Source organism: Sarcophilus harrisii, chromosome 3, assembly GCF_902635505.1.
Source record: "Sarcophilus harrisii chromosome 3, mSarHar1.11, whole genome shotgun sequence".
Lineage (NCBI taxonomy): Eukaryota > Metazoa > Chordata > Mammalia > Dasyuromorphia > Dasyuridae > Sarcophilus > Sarcophilus harrisii.
The window spans coordinates 293844154-293863206 of NC_045428.1; the positions used below are offsets into that span (position 1 = coordinate 293844154).

The 19053-nt window shown below is 36.5% G+C and overlaps 1 protein-coding gene across 1 annotated transcript in view; it reads right to left on the minus strand.

Annotated features, from left to right (window-relative positions):
* Positions 1-1036: 1036 nt before the first annotated feature.
* The window catches only part of CCDC191 (coiled-coil domain containing 191), a 96388-nt gene continuing 78371 nt past the window's right edge, over positions 1037-19053 (minus strand). Inside the window, exons 14-17 of the mRNA XM_031959684.1 lie at positions 17958-18101; positions 10359-10511; positions 8415-8569; positions 1037-2192 (exon numbers count right to left, since the gene is read on the minus strand). Of these exons, the coding sequence (XP_031815544.1) occupies positions 2048-2192; positions 8415-8569; positions 10359-10511; positions 17958-18101 (597 nt within the window). The 3' untranslated portion in view covers positions 1037-2047. The remainder of the gene's footprint in view (positions 2193-8414; positions 8570-10358; positions 10512-17957; positions 18102-19053) is intronic.

Sequence of the window (19053 nt, forward strand, 5' to 3'; positions counted from 1 at the left end):
TGTGTGTTGTGCTCTAAAAAAAATAGATACAATGCTGTACCCATGCTGCTTTTATAGATTATAGGCCCAAAGCTCTGGAGATAAAAAGGATTTAATTTAGTGATGATCTTCTTCATTTTGTAGAGGAGAAAACTGAGGTCAGCGTAGTTCAATTTCAGCATTGTCTTCATTGTGCCACACTTCCCATTTCAAAGTATTATCAATGAACTATCTACTAGTCTTGCAAGTAAAAAGTAAGTCTTAGAAGCTCCACCTTAAGTTGTTTTTCTGCAACACTAGTATTCTTTTCTGCAGTTCTTTTATTCATTAACTAAACTGGTGAGGCAGCCCAAACAAAATGGATTTTACCCTTGCAGGGATAAAGACTAAACTCCAGTTGATGATTGTGATGAGAGGGGGGGAAAAAATCTATAAATTTATTCCTTATTTTGTTTAGCCCTCTGTAAGACCTGTATTTGAATTTTTTCCCTGACAGGTGGCCAGAACAAATGAAGATAATATTTTCTTTGCTTGTCTTCAAACTTTGATATACAATAATAGTGATACCTGATAAATTTAAGATTTACAGAGTGCTTTACAAATATTATTCTATTTTATCCTCAAAGCAACCTTCAGAGTTAAGTACCGATATCATCCCCATTTTACAAAGTTTGAGGAAACACAAACAGATTTTGTTAGGTGACTTGCCTAGGGTCACACAGCTAGTAAGTTTCCAAAACCAGATTTCTAGTCAGGTCTTTTTGATTCCAGGGCTATCTATCATGCCATCTAGCTGCTTCGGTTAGTTAAGAGTTCTTAACCTCTCTGTGTTTGTCACAGAGCCTTTTTGTAATCTGGTAAAATCTTTTGCATTTTTACTTTTTAAATAAAAGAAAATGCTAAATTTCAGTGAAAAGTTAGTAAAAATAAAAATGTAAATTTTTTTTTTCCCTATCCAGGTTCATGGGCCCTTTTGAAATCTAAAACTCCAGGTTAAGAAACCCTGATCTAGAGGATATAATGACAGAAAAGTAGAAGAAAAACCAAATGTACTTCTAGGTATAGCAGATATATATATATTTTTTAATTCAAGAGTTAGCATTTGGCTAGCTAATGTAGGAGAGGCATTTCTCTTTTATAGCTAGGGAAGAAATCTAGTCCCACTGATGCCTAAAAGCAAACGTCTTTACATCTCCATTAAGTGGTCATCCAGCCTTTGGAAGCCAACCAAAGACTCCTGTCAGGACCACGAGTCCTGAGAATAATGTATTCTAGGAATTATGTGAGAAGGCAAGCCAGGGTACTTAGAGTGATGCTATTACTCTTTCATCAGTCTTCAGAGTATTAGTTACACTTGTCAAGTTGCACTGAAGGTAGTTGTTTCATGCTTCCTTTTTCACTGTGAGATGGAAAGAGAACCTTCACAGACACTGTTTTTACCTTGCTACGAATAACACTTTTTCATGATCGCCTATTATCGGGCATTTTTAAAGGATGTGGGAAAGTGTTGTCCCTTCTCTTGACACTAATCAGCCACAAGAGTAAATGTCAATCTCTAAAGAGAGTATTCAGTGCTGCCATTCCAGAAATATTTTATTTATAGGTAGGGTTATATTACAGCATACTTTGTCAGATTATCAAGACTCATTTTTCCCCCATATGTCACATTGATGTCATAAAATCAGGCAGTCTGCATGTAAAGAGTGGTTCCAAGTGATAATGGGAAGTATTTATATTTATACGTGTATATATATATATATTTGTCAATTTATGAAATTCTTTTGCAATGGAGTGACCCCTTTGAGGTAAAGGTCCTGGAAAGCTCCTTTGATTCAAAGTAATGCAGCAGAAATCAAGGAGGAAAATTTAAGATCGCAGAATGTTTCCTAGTTGTACTTTGTTTCAAATAATTTCTGGCAAACAAATTAAGTAATAAGAACTAAACAGACCTTAGGGGCCAATGATACTTCTCCCAAAGGCCCCACACTTATTGATGTTTTTTCTCTGGCACTGAGAGGTCATTCATCTACAAGATGACTGAGCCTAACATTTCTTATTTCACTCATCTTCACACAGAGCTTGTAGTCCTGAAGTCTGGAAGGATTTCAGCTACTTTCTTGCGCAATTCTTCCCTCCTTTCCTCCTTTAATTTTTCTTCTTTCATAAGTTTTGGAAATTTTTTCCATGTCTGAAATGTGGTTAAAAGAATCTTCCTTTAGGAAACAGAAAAAGCAAAACACAAAGGAAAAGGTTACATTCTACTTTGCAAACTTTAAAAATACAATATTGTGAATGAGACTTGCATAGCAAACTTTGTTGACAGAACATCTCCCTCTAATTGTCCAGTACCTTGCTTTGGGCCAAGCACTATTCTAGAGGATGTAGAAGAGCTTAGACAAGATACTCTCTTCTCTCCTGAAACTTGTAGCGTGATCAGGACAGAAAACATGCAAAATAGACAGATTTAGAAGAACCTGGAGTAATTTAATGATCTATACAGATCAAATGAACAGAAACAGGATTTATACAATATACCTATTGTAAAGAAAAACCATAAGAACCTTTGAAACTTTGATCAATGCAATGATTAATCATGATTCCAGACAACTGATGAGGAAGCATATTCCCTTCTTGGTGGAGAGATGATGGGAAAGAAGAGCATAATTAGACATACAACTTTTAGTATATGGTCTACACAGAAATTTGTTGTGCAAAACTATCTTATTTGTTACTAGGTAAAGTTTTTTTGTTTTTTTTTTTTTAAAGGTATGGCTGGGTAGTGATGATACTAAAAAAGAAAGAAAAAAGTAACAATGAAACATAAAAATACACAAAAGAGAGCTGAATAAAGTTCAAATGGAACCCAAGAAGCAAGTCAATGCTGGGAATACTATATTAAACTATTTATAAAAACAAAACAAAAAAAAAAAACCTCCTAAGATATACATAGTGGGGGAAAAAACTTCATAACATAAATATGAAGTTTCATACACATTTCATACAAATGTGGAGTTTCATCCTTTTTTTTTCTTTATATGCTGAGATGCTTATATTTGTTGATGTTTAAGTACATAATCAAAAAGAATTTTTATTTACTTTTTAGTTCTTAGTTAAATTCTTGACCCATCCATCCCTCATCAAAAATGTCAGAAAAGATCCAATCAATTTAGGACCAAGCCACGATTATTCCAGCATTTCTGATCTTGAACTAGCAAGCTCACTCACCTCAAAGGTAACTGACACAAAGTAGAAGATTTAGAAAGAGAAAAGATTGTCTTTTCTTGTTTTATATTTCTTTTAAGCTTTCTTCTAATGCTGTAACTTTTACTTGATCCTCCCTTGTTCCTTTTGTTCTCTCTCTTCTGTGTAGGTGTAGATTTAAAGTTCAAATCCCTTCATTTTGCAGATAAGAACACTTAGGGTGAGGATTATAAATAACTTGCCCCAAGTCACTAAGTAGTAATTGGCAAAACTGAAACCGAGATTGTAACACCAAAAAAAAAAAGGGTCAATATTTATTATGTGCCTAGGTATGCAAAAAAGGTCAAAAAGTCCCTATCCACAAGCTTATAACCTAATGGGGAAGACAACATGTAAAAAAACCCACACAAAGCAAGCTATATATGGAATAAAAAAGGAAATAAGTAATAGAGGGACGGAATTAAGAAGTGTTGGTGAAAACTTTCAGTAAAAGAAGAGATTTTTAGTTGGGATTTAAACGAAGCTAGAGTGTAATTGGAACAGAACAGGGGGAACATCCCAGGAATGGGGGACAGTCAGAGAAAATGCCTGGAGTCATGGGATGGAGTGTCTTGTTTGGGAAACAGCCAGGAAGCCAGTGTCACTCAATTGAAGGGAGTACGGTAAGAAGGAAGGCTGATGAAGACTGGAAAGATAGGAGGAGGGTAAGTTATGAAGAACATTTTGTACGGAAACAATAGGAAGCCACTGGAGTTTATTGAGTAGGGAGAGGACATGATTGAACTTCAATTCCAATGCTTTTTTCACTGTCCTTGTGCTGACTGTCCTTTTCTATTATAATCTTCTCTATGTCACTTCCAAAGGGATGAAGAAGAGATTGAATTTTCAGGAAGTCTGTAAAAATTGGTTAGGGACAAAGCCAGAAAAACCAAATAAAGTGAAGTTTGTCTCTGGTAATTGTAATTAGCCTTGAGCTCAGTTTTTTTTTTTTTTTTTTTTTTTTTTTTAATAGCTTTTTATGCATGGGTAATTTCACAGCATTGACAATTGCCAAACCTTTTGTCCCAACTTTTCCCCTCCTTCCCCCCATCCCCACCCCACGATGGCAGGTTGACCAATACATGTTAAATATGTTAAAGTATAAATTAAATACAATATAAGTATACATGTCCTAACATATTTTGTTGTACAAAAAAAATTGGACTTTGAAATGGTGTACAATTAGCCTGTGAAGGAAATAAAAAATGCAGGCGGACAAAAATAGAGGGATTGGGAATTCTAAGTAGTGGTTCATAGTCATCTCCCAAAATTTTTCGCTGCTTATAGCTGATTCAGTTCATTACTGCTCTATTGGAAGTGATTTGTTTCATCTCATTGTTGAGGTATATAATGATTTCCTGGTCCTGCCCATTTCACTCAGCATCAGTTCACGTAAGACTCTCCAGGCCTTTCTGAAATCATCCTGTTGGTCATTTCTTACCAAACAATAATATTCCATAATATTCATATACCACAATTTATTCAGCCATTCTCCAACTGATGGGCATCCACTCAGTTTCCAGTTTCTAGCCACTACAAAGAGAGCTGCCACAAACATTCGTGCACATACAGGTCCCTTTCCCTTCTTTATGATCTCTTTGGGATATAAGCCCAGTAGTAACACTGCTGGACCAAAGGGTATGCACAGTTTGATAACTTTTTGGAGTTCAGTTTTTTTGTGGGGATTTCAGGTTTGTTTTTGTTTTTTTTTTAAATTGCTGATTGCTTGTTGTCTCTTTTGTTAAAGTGTCTTTTGCTCATTTGTGTATCCCTAATTGCTTACTTAGCACAGTGCCTGGAGCTTAAGAAATGGTTTGGATTTTGTTGTTATTGTTTTTGTTGTTTTTGAGTGGGTTGACCCTCTTTATTTGCTCTGATAAGGGGAATTTCTACTCAGGGAATTTTTTAAACTAATGAAATCACAGGCCCAATCCAAAAGAAAAAAAAAATGTAATATGGGGAATATAAAATCTTTAAATGACAATCTCCTATTTCTAGGAGCTTGAAATCTGGGACAGAGGATGAGACAAGTATGTGGTTCCTATTCCTGACTTCTTTATTTCTGTTAATGATGCTATGATTTAATTAAACACCTTAGTTCTAAATCTCAGTCAGAATTTCTGATTCTATCTCTCTCATCTTACCATATTTACTGATATCAGGTCCTGTCAAATCTTTTATTTATTTTCTGTTTCTGCCAAAGAAAACATTGCTATAACCTTCTCTTTGCATTTTGCATCCAGATTGTTGCAATGATTTAAGTGATCCCCCTGAACACCTCCTACTCACTACCACCACCTGATCAGACTCCTCCAAACTTTTCCTGGTTGCCTAACACTTAGGGGAAAAAGTCCAAACCTCTTGTGTGGGATTTTAAAGCCTTATACAAAGTGTTCCTTCCCAACTTTATCTTTATATGCTCCCCTATATAATCTCTTCATTCCAGCAAAACAAGGTTTTACTGAATCTCAAACCAACCTAGCGTTTGGCTCCCTCTACATCTATGTGTGGATGCTTTCTCCCTGCCAGAAATAACCCTCCTTTCTCCTCTCTACTTATTATGGGATTTCTACTTATTCTTTAATAGCATCTCCATTAAACCTACTTTGACTACTTAGATGAAAGTGATTTTTTTTTTCCTCCTCTGAACCCATGACACTCTTATTTATCTGGCATTTAGCCCCAGACAGCTATTAAATTGTGTATACATGCAGTTTTACTACACGTCTTTCTCTAATGAAACTTCGATTTTTTGGAGGGATGCGTCCATGTCCTAGACTTTTATTTTCTCTACAATGTCTAAAACAGTGCCTTACATTAAATAAGATATGCTTATTTTTCTTATTTAGAGTGTGGGTTTCTGGTTTCTCTATTAATGTCCATGTATTATTTTATGAGCCAAGTTAAATAGAATCAAACTGGAGTCTCAGTTCTGATTATAGAACTTCAAAATAATGGTGTTGATATTATGAGAGAAATGTTCCCCTGCCCTCTGGTTCCAGCATGTAAAAATAGAAGATATATAGAATGCTTTGGAAGAGATGTAAATTCCAGATTATTATCAACCTACACATTCTTGCAGATTAAAAACTCAATTCTGAGAATATTCAATCCTTGGTACTATTGCACATTGTTCTATTGCAATGAGACTGGGAAAAATGAGATTATCAATGGCCTCTATAGAATAATGAAACACTGCAGAATGTCAATATTATTGTTTGATTATTTTATAATTCCTCTTTTAAGTGTAACAAACCTATTAAAGCTGCACTTTTGCAAATGACACACCTGAAAGGACACCTGTGCCCACAGTGGTAGACTGTCCTGAGTTAGTACTTCACAATCTCTTCGGGCTGTTCCTCTACAGACCAAATGGATGTACTTGTGTGAATTCATCCCCACCCTATACTGAAGACCTAGATTCTAGGGGGGTCCTCAAACTATGCTCGAGGGCCAGATGCAGCAGCTGAGGATGATTATCCCCCTCACCCTATGGGCTATGAAGTTTCTTTATTTAAAGGCCCACAAAACAAAGTTTTTGTTTTTACTATAGTCTGGCCCTCCAATAGTCTGAGGGACGGTGAACTGGCCCCCTATTTAAAAAGTTTGAGGATTCCTGACCAGAAGGTGGCTCTGAAACACTCCAGTATCCTCCAGCTGTGGGAGTGTGCAGGAGTATGTATGGAAGCCTTGAGGAACAATCACAAAGCTGGAGATTAGAGCATCCAATCCTATCATTTGACAAATGAGAGGGAAGTGAGACCAGAAAGATGAAGAACCTTCTCAATCAAAATCTCAGTACTATCTATGTCTAGTGCTATTGAATCCTCATTCTGTGCAGTTTTCACTCTGCTAAACTGACGAAATGGGATTAAGGGAAAAAATGGGAGATGGAGAATTTGGTGATGTGCCAAAGAGATACTTTCTGTTACCTTTCCAGTTTGGTGTAAGCAAACATTTCCCCAGAAAAATAGTCCTGTGATTAAATAAAGTGCTCTATCAATTGTTATACCAAACATCTCAGGGGACATTTATCTGGTAATCTCATTACCTAGAAAGTAGCTTTTCTATAACTAGAAGAAGAAAAAAAAAAGTTGCTAAAATAGCTAAAACAGATATTCAAAAGTCTTTTTATTTTTTTCTTTTAAATTTAATATATAGCTGGTTACTTGGCTTCTCAGCCCAAAGCAGATTAGAAACTACACAGATGGAGAGGCCATCCTCTCCTCACTCTACATCCACTCTAATCAACATCCTCAGATTTTCATCCTCCCTGCCCTACATTCACATTGGACTATATCCTGGGGCCCCCTGACTCTGATAGGTGACCTTTTGTCTCCTTTTGCCCAGAAACAAGTGCTAATAATGTACAGTAAAATAATGTTCATAATAATGATCCTGAGTTATCTAAGAAATATAAAGTTATGTCCAGAATCTTCTATGTAAGGAGATGAGGAAATTGTTTACTCCATTTAAAAAAGATTTTCGCCAAGGATGGTTAAAATAAAATTTTTTGCCATTTAAAGGTAGACTTCAGTTCTAAAGATTTTATTCCTTCCACGATGGGATAGGGACAGGACCTGTGATGTCATTGGTATAAGGAACCTCCAGGTAAGGTCATTTCCTCCATCAATGCAAATTGGCACTTTCCCTGCCTGGAACATAACAGATGCTTAATAAATGTTTACTGATTGTTAGAAAGCACTAGGTTAGGTGGCTTGCCCAGGATTACAAAGCCACTAGGTATTAACTGGTCCCACTTGAACCTGGGCCTTCCTGGCTCTGTGATCAGCTGTTTATCTACTGTACCACATTTATATTTTCATTATCTCATGAAGTAGGATAAAGGTGTTTCTTTATAATAAATAGTATTATAACAACAATAACAATAAATAGCACCTGCTTATACTTGGATAAGCTTCTTCCTTTTTCATTTATATTAACACATTATCCTATTACCATCTCCTATGGAATAGAGAAATCCATTTTGCAGATGGGGAAATGAGTCCAAAATTTAAATGCTGAGGTCTAAAACCAGAATCCTAACGCCACTATAGTGGCAGTTTCTTTGCTTCTCTATTTCTTTCTGCTCCTCTTGCAATCAATGGTTGGGATGCATTCCAGTTCAATACATTCCCGTCTGTACAGCAAAGTGCAAGGTTATCGACCGTTTTTAGAATGCTGGACAGGCTTACCTTGTATTATGCTCCATGGCAATCTGAAGCTTCTTCTGAGCAGCAATCTTCTCCTCCCGGACTAAATTAAGCCATGACATAAAAATGTTCTTCTGAAGAAATGCAGCACTAAGTTTTCTTGCTTTTTCTTCTGCAATACTTAGAAAATCTTTGTACTACAAAGAGGAGAAAAGAACAGAGGTGAGAAATGTGACTTAACCCCTTGTTGCTTTAGGCAATTCTCTAAAAGAATAAATTTGAGAGAAGATATTACTCCTTCATTAGTACACAACTGTAGTTCTCAAAGCATGATCTAGGGACTTCCAGGGTTCTTGAGACCCTTTGGAGAGGGCATAAGTTAAAATGTTTTATTAAGACTTTTCAATTTCTACCGTGGTAAGTTGCCATTAATTGTATCTGACTCTTCATGTCCCCATTTGGGATTTTCTTGGCAAAGGTACTGGAGTGGTTTGCCATTTCCTTCTCCAGCTCATTTTACAGATGAAGAAACTGAGGCAAAAAAGTGACTTGTACAGGGTCACACATCTAGTAAGTGTCTGAGGCCATATTTGAATTCATACAGATGAATCTTCCTGACTATAGGTCTGATATTCTTAGCTGCCCTAACATGGTATCACCATATACAAAAACTCCTTGGAGCAGGGGGAGATTCTCAACAATGAAGAGTCTATAGTGGTCCTGAGACTGAAAAGAGAACCGCTAGTATAGTGAAGGTCTGCATGAGGGAATTCTCCACCAATACAATCCTTTTTATTAGAGAAGAAAAATCCATTGAAGAAAATAAATGCATTTGTAAAGAATTAGAGAAAATAAAAATTGTGGTGTCTCAGGGAAGAAAATCTCTGCAAAGGCTATGGAAACCTAGAGAGTATGAACTCTCTAAACCAGGAGTCCTCAAACTTTTTAAATAGGGGGCCAGTTCACTGTCCCTCAGACTGTTGATGGCTGGACTATAGTAAAAACAAAAACTTTGTTTTGTGAGCCTGTAAATAAAGAAACTTCATAGTCCTGGGCGAGGGGGCTAAATGTCCTCAGCTGCTGCATCTGACCCACGGGACCCCCTACATTAAAAGCCAGAATGAAAGAATAGCCACATATAAAGATAACAGGAAAAGATTACATTAAGGATGTGTTCAGAGATATGGAGTGAGAAACAAAAATGACCTAAGAATGAGGACTAAACTGACTTAAAAAAAAAAAATTTATATATATATTTAAATATTTGTTTTATTTTAAATATTTAATTTATTAATTTAAATATTTAAATTTTATTTTAAATATTTCCATATTTATCATGTTGTAAAAGAAAAATCAGAACAATAGGGGAAAAAGCCTCAAGAAAGAAAAAGCAGGCAAACAAAAAAAAAGGTGAAAATAGTATATTTCGATCTTTCTTCACTGCAGTTTGTAGTATATATTTTTTGATCTAAAGGTTCTTAGGAGTTTTAAGAAGTTTTTTTTTTTTTAATATTTTCATTTTTCTTTTTATCTCTCCCTGTAATAGAGTGTCTTGAAAGTAAACGCATGTTGCTCAATTAGTTTTTAAAAAAAGAAAGAAAAAAGTATTCTTCAATCCACATTCTGTCTCCACAGTTCTCCCTCTAGATGTGAAAGGTATTTCCATCTCAAGTCTGTTGAAATTGTTTTGGATCAAGGCACTGCTGAGAAGAGTTAAGTCTATCATAGTTAACAAAAGTGAGGATAATTTTAAAGCAATCTTAATTAGAAGGATTTCCATTTTTTATGCAAAAAGAATATTATGCTCCAGTTGATATATAAAAGTACTATCTGCAATTGGATATTATCTTCCTGAACTGTCTGGATCATTTCTATCTGTAAAAAATTCCTAGTACATGATGAATTAGAGACAAACTAGGTTCAGTTTGCTTTTCATTTCATTAAACAGCAATCAAACCCTCTGATTTATTTTTCTTTTGGCCTTACCTCTAACCAGTTCCTAAAGGCTTTCTTAAGCAGGTTCTTGGAATAAAGCTTATCTGCTTGGGCCTTCTTCTCAGCCAGGCTTTCTTGGTTATAATGGAACCAGGTTAATAGATATTTCCTCTTAATTGTGGAACAATAATGATTTTCTGCCATCTGGACATTTTTGGAAAGTAAGAAAAGGAAGTTATTTTTAGAAACACACATTGTCAAAATAAATAAATAGATAAATAAATAAAAGGGGACAGCTAGATGGCTCAATGGACAGAGCACCAATCCTGAAATCTAGCTATATATATTTGGCTGAGGCAATTGGGGTAAAGTGACTTGCCCACGGTCACACAACTAAGAAGTGTTAAGTAAATGTTAAGGAAGTGTCAAATCTGAGACCAGATTTGAACAAAGGTCTTCCTGACTTCAGGGCTGGTACTCTATCCACTGCACCATCTAGCTGCCCCAGCCATAGATATTTAATTCTAACTAGCTGTGGCTAGTTACTGGGCAAGTCACTTAATTGCAATTGCCTTGGGGGAAAAAAAAGAACTCAAATTGTCTTTGCAAATTTCTCCACAACTTTATTAGCTATGTATAGATGCTAGTAAGATAATTCAGGTGGTATTCAAAGGGCTTCCTTGGTCATACTTTTCAGTTAAGAATTATATTCTGACCTTGAAATGCCAATTCAAATCAATAGACATTTATTAAAACCTACTATGTGCAAAAATGCTGGTGACAGAAAAACAAAAAAAAAAGTCTTCCTTCAAGGAGCTCACAGTCTAATAAAGAGGGGAAAAATAAAGGGTTTATTGTCCCCAAGTCTGATTGTTTATTAACGATTTTGACTAAGTAGCTGTCAGTTAGTTACACTCTTTCAATGATTAGAGGTCAAGATATAAGAAGCTGGGATCATCTGAGTCTCCTTCTTTGGGGGCATCAACTCCAAATGAGTTTACATTTCTTATGAACTTACATACCTTACCTCCACCTAAGAGAGCGCTTCTTTTCCTTTGAGGTGCAGCTCAGGAATGATCTTCTGCATAAAGTTTTTGTTGCTCTCCTAGGCTATTGCTATTGCTATCCCTATTGCTACTGCCTCTATGGCAAACTACATTGTCTTTAACTACTGTCTATATGTGTGTATTTATCAACTTTATGCTTTATGTATTTAATTTTTGCTTATAATCTCTCCCATCACAATATTAGTTCATTGACAATAGAGACTGTATTCTTTGTATTTGTACTCTTTAGCATATAGGACAGTTCCTAGAATATAAAAGGTTATTTGTTGATTACAGTGACACAACTGAAAAAAAAAAACCCAATTATTCAAACATACACTTTGTAATTTAAATGTTATTATTGAAATGACAATTTTAGAGTTGGAAGGAACTTTAGCAACCATATATATGATTCAGAGACATTCTCTCCATTCTGCATAATTCACATGCTACTTGTAGATTGATGACCTCTAATGGCTAGAAGCCCACAACTTCCTAAGATAGTCCATCACACTTTTGGGACAGATCTTCCTTTTTTAAGACTCCCCCCCACTCCTTGCTAAATCCCAAGCCTAAATCTTCCTTTTGGCAACTTACACCTGGTTCTACCCTCAGAACCAATTGAAGAAGTCTAATTCTCTTCCACATGAGGATTCTTAAAATAAGTGAAGATAGCTATCACTAGGCTAAAAATATCTCCAGTTTCTTTGGTTTGGGCTTGTGGCATAATCTCAAGATCCTTCATTCACTATGTGGCTTAATAACGAATGTCTTTCCTAACACATGGGGCTCAGAATTACCCAGAACAACCATGCATGGCCATTTGATGGGGATATTAGACTGTCTACAAACAATAATTTAACTCTTAGCAATCTAAATATGAGATTTTTCACTACTGAAGGAACTGAAAAATATCAGTATTGAAACCAAAAGGAAAAATGAAGTTATAGCTTAACAGAATCAGGGAATAACAAGTCCAGAGTTTTATTTCCAGATATTTTCTGGTTGGTAGAGATAGCTAATAGATGAAAAACTCAGGCTCTGAGAAGAAAGATAGAGTCTTTTAAAAATAAATTATAAGCCACTTTTCTGCATGTTAAATATAAATACAAAGCTCACTAGAAAGAGAAAGAAAAAGAAATTCTGTTCAAGATAACTTTTGAATATATTAAGTATCTTTCAAGATAACAAAATTCTACGAATATGACTACAAAATCTTTATAGAAAAAAGAAAGATTTAAATAATTGGAAAAATATAAATTGCTCATGCTTGGATTGTGCCAATGTAACAAAAATAAAATCAGGATCTGATTTAGTTTAGAGAGCCAATGTCACACAATCAGAATACCAAAGGGTTATTTACAGACGTAGTAAGAATAATAACAAATAATAACAAAAAAAATAATAACCTGGAGAAACAAAAGGTCAAAAATCTCAAAGTAAGGGGGATAAAAGTGGTAAAGGCTGCTTCTAAAAGGACTGGATCTCAAATTATATTACAAAACTATTATTATCACCAGTATCATAGCCAGCAGTTATATATCTCTTTAAGGTGGGCAAAACATATTACAATCATTATCTCATTTGATTCTCAGAAAACCCTGGGAGGCAGGTGCTATTATCCACCCCCATTTTACAGAGAAGGCAACTGAAGCAGAGTTTAATTGATATGCCCAGTAATTGAGGCGGGATTTGAACTCAGATTTCCTGACTCCAAGTTCAGAGCATTATCAACTGCACCACACACCTGCAGTTAGAATTAGAAGCATAGTGGATAATTACACTTGGAATAGAAAAGATATGAGTCTGAGTCCTTCCTCTGTACTGACTTATTCTCTATTTCTCTACTGACTACAAACATGCATGCTCATGACATCCTTTAAAAAACTCATTCTATCCAAGCAATCCACCTATCAGGGGTCCTCAAACTATGGCCCGTGGGCCAGATGCAGCAGCTGAGGATGTTTATCCCTCTCACCCAGGGCTATGAAGCTTCTTTATTTAAAAGCCCACAAAACAAAGTTTTTGTTTTTACTATAGTCTGGCCCTCCAACAGTCTTAAGGACAATGAACTTTGAGGACCGCTGCATATTACCCCATATTTCTCATCCCTTCTGTGGCAAAACTCCTTGAGAAGATCATCTACAATAGGTGCCTTTACTTTCTCTCTCTTCTTAACTCTTTGACTTCTGAGTTTATCATTTAACCAAAACTGCTCTCTCCAAAGTTACCAGTAATCTCTCCACTGCCAAATCCAATGAATTTTTCTCAGTCTCCACTCTTCTTGAACTCACTGCAGCCTTTGACATTGTCAGTCACCCTTTTCTCTTTCCTGATTCTCCTTCTATTAATCTGACTGCTCTTTCTCACTCTTTCCATAATGTCTGCTAATCTAGGGTTCTAGCCAGGGCCCCTTTCTCTTTCTCTCTGTTATTTCTCCTGGTGATTTCCTCAGCTCCCTTGGATTCAACTATCTCTATGCTGATGATTCTCAAATCTACTTAACTACCCCAAACTTTTCAGATAACCTTCAGTCTTGCACTGCCAATTGCCAAGTGGATGCCTTAGAGACATCTTAAACTCAATATATTCTTTTTTAAAACTTTATTTTCCCTAGTTAATGTAGAAAACAATTTTTTTGGTTATACATGTACATTTTTTTTTAACATACTTCCTTATGAATCATGTTGGGAGAAAAAAATCAGAAGAAAAGGAAAAAATCACAAGAGAAAGAAGAGAAAAAAAAAACTGAACATATCATGTATTTACATTCAGTCTCCATTGTTCTCTTTTTGGATGCAGGTGGCATTTTTCCATCTGAGTTTATTAGGATTGCCTTGGATCTCCGAAATGCTGAGAAGAACCAAGTTTGTTATAGTTGATCATTCCACATTCTTGCTGTTGCTGTGTACAGTGTTTTCCTGGTTCTACTTGTTTTGCTCAGTCCTTTCCAGGACTTTCTAAAATCAACCTGTTCAACATTTTTTCAGAACAATAATATTCCATTATGTTCATATACTGTAACTTATTCAACCCAATTGATGGGCATCCACTAATTTTCCAACTCTTTGCTGCTACAAATATTTTTGCACATTTGGGTCCTTTTCCCTCTTTTATGATTTCTTTGGGATACAGACCCAGTAATGGCACTGCTGGGTCAAAGGATATGTATTGTTTTATAACTCTTTGGGCATAGTTTGAAATTACTTTCCAGAATGGTTAGATCAGTTCACAACTCCACTAACAATGCATTAGTCCCTCAGTTTTCCCCCATCCCCTCTGAACATTTATCATTACTTTTTCCCACCATTTTAGCCAATGTGAGAGATATGAAGTGGTACCTCAGAATTGTTTCAATTTGTATTTCTCTAAGCAATAGTGATTTAGAGCATTTTCCCACAGGATTATAGATGGCTTTAATTTCTTCATCTGAAAATTGTCTGCTTATAATCTTTGACCATTTCTCAATTGTATTTTTATAAATTTGATTCAGTTCTTTATATATCTTAGAAATGAGACCTTTATTGGAAACAGTGGCTATAAATTTTTTTCCCCAGCTTTCTGTTCTCTTTTAATTTTAGCTGTGTTGGTTTTGTTTGTGCAAAACCTTTTTAATTTAATGGAATCAAAGTTGTTCATTTTGTATTTCATATGCTCTCTAGTTCTTCTTTGGCCATAAATTCCTCCCTTCTCTGAAGATGTGATAAGTAAACTATCCCTTGCTCTCCTAATTTGCTTATAGTACAAATCATGGAACCATTATGACTTTATTTTGGTATTGGGTATGAGAGGTAGGTCTATGCCAAGTTTCTGACATTATTTTCCAGTTTTCCTAGCAATTTTTGTGAAATAGTATTAAACTCAACAATATTCAAAACTGAACTCCAAATTCTCTCCCCTTCTAAACTGTCAAAGACATCAAAATAGTCTCAATCATCTAGATTTGCAAACTCAATATCATCTTCCACCTTCATATGTTTTCATCTCATATATCCAATCTGTTGCCAAGTTTAGTCATTTTTACTTTAACAACATATCTCAAATATGGCTCCTCTCTCCAATCATACTTACCATGCTCTTGCTCAGCAGCCCCTCATACTAGAGTAATATTCTGCTACTGTTACAAGTCTCTCCCCAGTCCATTCTTCCACTCAGCGGGTAAAGTAATTTTTCTAAAGTGTAGAGCTCACCTTGTCACCCCTCTTAACAAATTTCAGTGGCTTCTCATAACTTCTAGGACCAAACTGAAAATCCTCTGTTTCATGTTCAAAGCCCTTTATAAGTTTAGACAGCCAACCTCCCCTTCCCCTCCATGCTTTTTCAGTCTTCTTATACCTAACTCCATCATACTCTGATCCAGTAACACTATTCTTTTAGCCATTACTTGAACCAGACCCTCCATCTTTCTTGCTCAGGGCATTTTCCCTGGCTGTCCCTCATACCTGGAATGTTCTTCTTTCTCATTTCCATCTTCAGGTTTACCTGATCTCCTCCTTCAAGTCCTCATTAAAATCCTACCTTCTATAGAAGTTTTTCCCAATTCTCTTTAATTCTTGGGTCTTCCCTCTATTGATTATTTCCAATTAATTCTCTATATAGCTTGTTTGTACATAGTGGTTGGCATATTGTCTCCCCCAGGTGAGCTCCTCAAGAGGAGAGACTGTCTTTTGCCTTTCTTTGTATGCCCAACACATTGTGGGTATTTAACAAATGTTTACCGACTGAATGACTAATCAATTTAATGAGAATCTGCCCAAATTGATCAAGAAGAATGTCAATTGGGTCCACATTACAGGTCTCTTTTATAGAGTCCCACATGGTTAATTTTCAAGATCAATTTTGAGCAACTTAGTTTTTTCATTGACTATTATGTTGCTCAACTCTAACTTGATGTAAGAATCTGAAGAATACCAGTAGCTTCTATTTCATATGAATTCATATATGTCCATTATGTCTTTTCTTTACCTTGCAAAAAAGATACTCTCAACCAGGGGAGCTTATGCTTTTTTTGTGTCATGAATTCCTCTGGCAATCTGGTGAAACATATGGACCCTTTCTCAGAATAATAGTTTTTTTAAAAATTTATAATGGGAAGGAAATGCTAAATTTCCATGAAGAGGTTAGTGAAAAGTAAGGCTATTATCTATGTGTATATTTTTATATCTGTGTGTGTGTGTGTGTGTGTGTGTGTTTAACTGAAATTCTCCACAATGGAAATATATATGTATATATATGTGTGTATAAATATATAAATTTCAGTTAGAGGTTATTGAAAATAAAAATATATCTCTATACATATATATAAATTTCAGTTAGAAGTTGGTGAAAATAAAGGTATACTTAAATAAATTTCAGTTAGAGGTAAGCAAATAAAGATATGTATAAATATATCAAATAAAGGTACATAAATAAATATCAATGTAGAGATAGCTGTGTGTACATATATATATGAAGTGTCACACACAGAACTATAACTTCATTTGTGTATAGCATAAACACAGAGAGATATTTTTAATTTCAGTAACCTCTAACTGAAATTTATCATTTTCTTTAATTCTGAATTTAAAAAAAATATTATTCCAAAAAGGGCTCCATATGCTTCATCAGTCTGCCAAAGGAGTGAGTCCATGACACAAAAAAAGCACAAGCTTCTTTGATCAAAAGTTTATATGGATCCATGTAAAAAGATTCTAGATCAGGACTGATTAATCCTTTTTAATGTGTCATAGATGGGAACTCTGATGAGAAATATATGTATATATATAAAATCTATATTTATCATCTATAATTTATATATTTCTATCAATCTGTCTGTATTTGTTATCCATCTGTTATCTGTCTACCTATCTGTATATATGTCTCTCTATCAATCTATTATGTCTGTTTCTCTATCTGTGGGTATGTTGGTTATCTATCTACATTATGTGTCATCTATTTATGTATCTACCTGTCTGTCTACTTAACTCTGTCTCTTATCATCTATCTGTTTGACTTCTATTTGTCTCTATCAATCATGTCTATCTCTGTATCTATCTTTTTATCTGTATTCACCTGATTAATCTGTCATCTATATCTATCTTTACCATCTATCTGTCTGCCTATCTGCTTGCCTGTTTATTTTTCTATCTAATCTATCTATATCTGTCTCTATCAATATATTCATCTATATCTGTCTTTTTATCTGTTGCTATTATCCATCCATCCATCCATTCATCCATCCATCGATAGATTTTTGCTATCATCCATCCTTCTATCTATTATCTGTATCTGTCTTTACCATCTATGTCTGCCTATCTGTTTATCTGTCTGTATCTAATCTATCTGTCTTTCTTTCTATATATATCTATCTATCTCTGTTACTACCACCCATCCATTCATCTATCTCTGTCTCTACTATCCATCCATCCATCCATCTCTCTGTATCTCTCTGTCTCTGTGTGTGTGTCTCTCTCTCTGTTTCCTTCATTCCCTCCCCCCTTCTTCCTCTCCCCTTTGTATCTCTGCATCTATCTATGGGTTTTCCCCATCCAGGTTCTCAGCCCTTGTGACAATGACCTCCAGACCCACAGGATAACCCCTGTCCCAGACAGAGAAGTCCTCTCACCTCCATGTGGTACTTGGTTTGACTCAGAAGTCTCTTCCATGGCTCTAGGCCCTTCCTCTGCAGCAGGATCCGCTCGTAATGGTCCTTAGCCATTGCCTGGAGTTGTTGGCTCCTCTCAGCTCTCCTCTGCTTCTCCAGCTCTCTCTGGAGAAAGAAGGAACCCCAAGACTTTTTGGTGGCCATGGTGGGGTGGGCTGGCCCCAGCAGAGAGGAGGTCTGGGTATCCCGGCTTAGACCACTGCTCTAAGTAGTAGAGCCCAGGGGTGGGCTTACTTCCTCCTCCCCCTTCCAAGGCCTCCTGCCCGTTTGCCCCACCAAAAGGCAGGAGGCCTTGGAAGGGGGAAGGTCCAGGCTTGACCTGTTTGGCCACAGCAGAGACAGGGGAGAGGAGTCCCTGATCAGTTGGGAAGCAGCTCTGGATGGGCCCACCTCCCTTCTTTTCTTCCCCCCTCTTTCCCCAGCAGTTTCTTCAGAGCCAGGAACAGGTAGGCAGGAGGAAAGGGGAGGAGGGGAGGGGAAAGGGGGGGTCACACTGGCCCCATCCTCCCTGACCACAGGGCACAGGCCTGTCTTTTATTGGAGCACTAGCGAGCAAGTGCACGTACACACAGACACACACACAGACATACATGCACATATGGACACCGACATCTAGGCTCAGAGACATGCACAGATATACATGCGCCTGAGGAACAAGAGACCCAGACACACACACACACACACACACACACACACACACACACACCCCACCCCCGTAGATGAGCAGGGCACGTGGCACAGTGGGCCTTCCCAGGCCAGAGTGATCCTTTTGACAGGCAGCAATGGCAGTGTGTGATCATTCCTGGTAAAGGGCCTGCAGGCAGACAATCAGATGGCACCCCGAGGGCCTTTGGGGAGACCGGCCCTTTTTTCTATTCTTCCTCTATGAAAACAGCCTCTGAAAAAATCTTAAGGACAGAAATTGTCCATAGTGAATAATACAAGCCAGCCAGTGTCCTGAGCCCCTGGGATGCCCCCAGGTACAGTGCCAGCCGAGGCAAGAACAAAAGCCTCCCTGGAGATTGAGCCTGTGGCCAAAGAACAACAATCAGAGGGT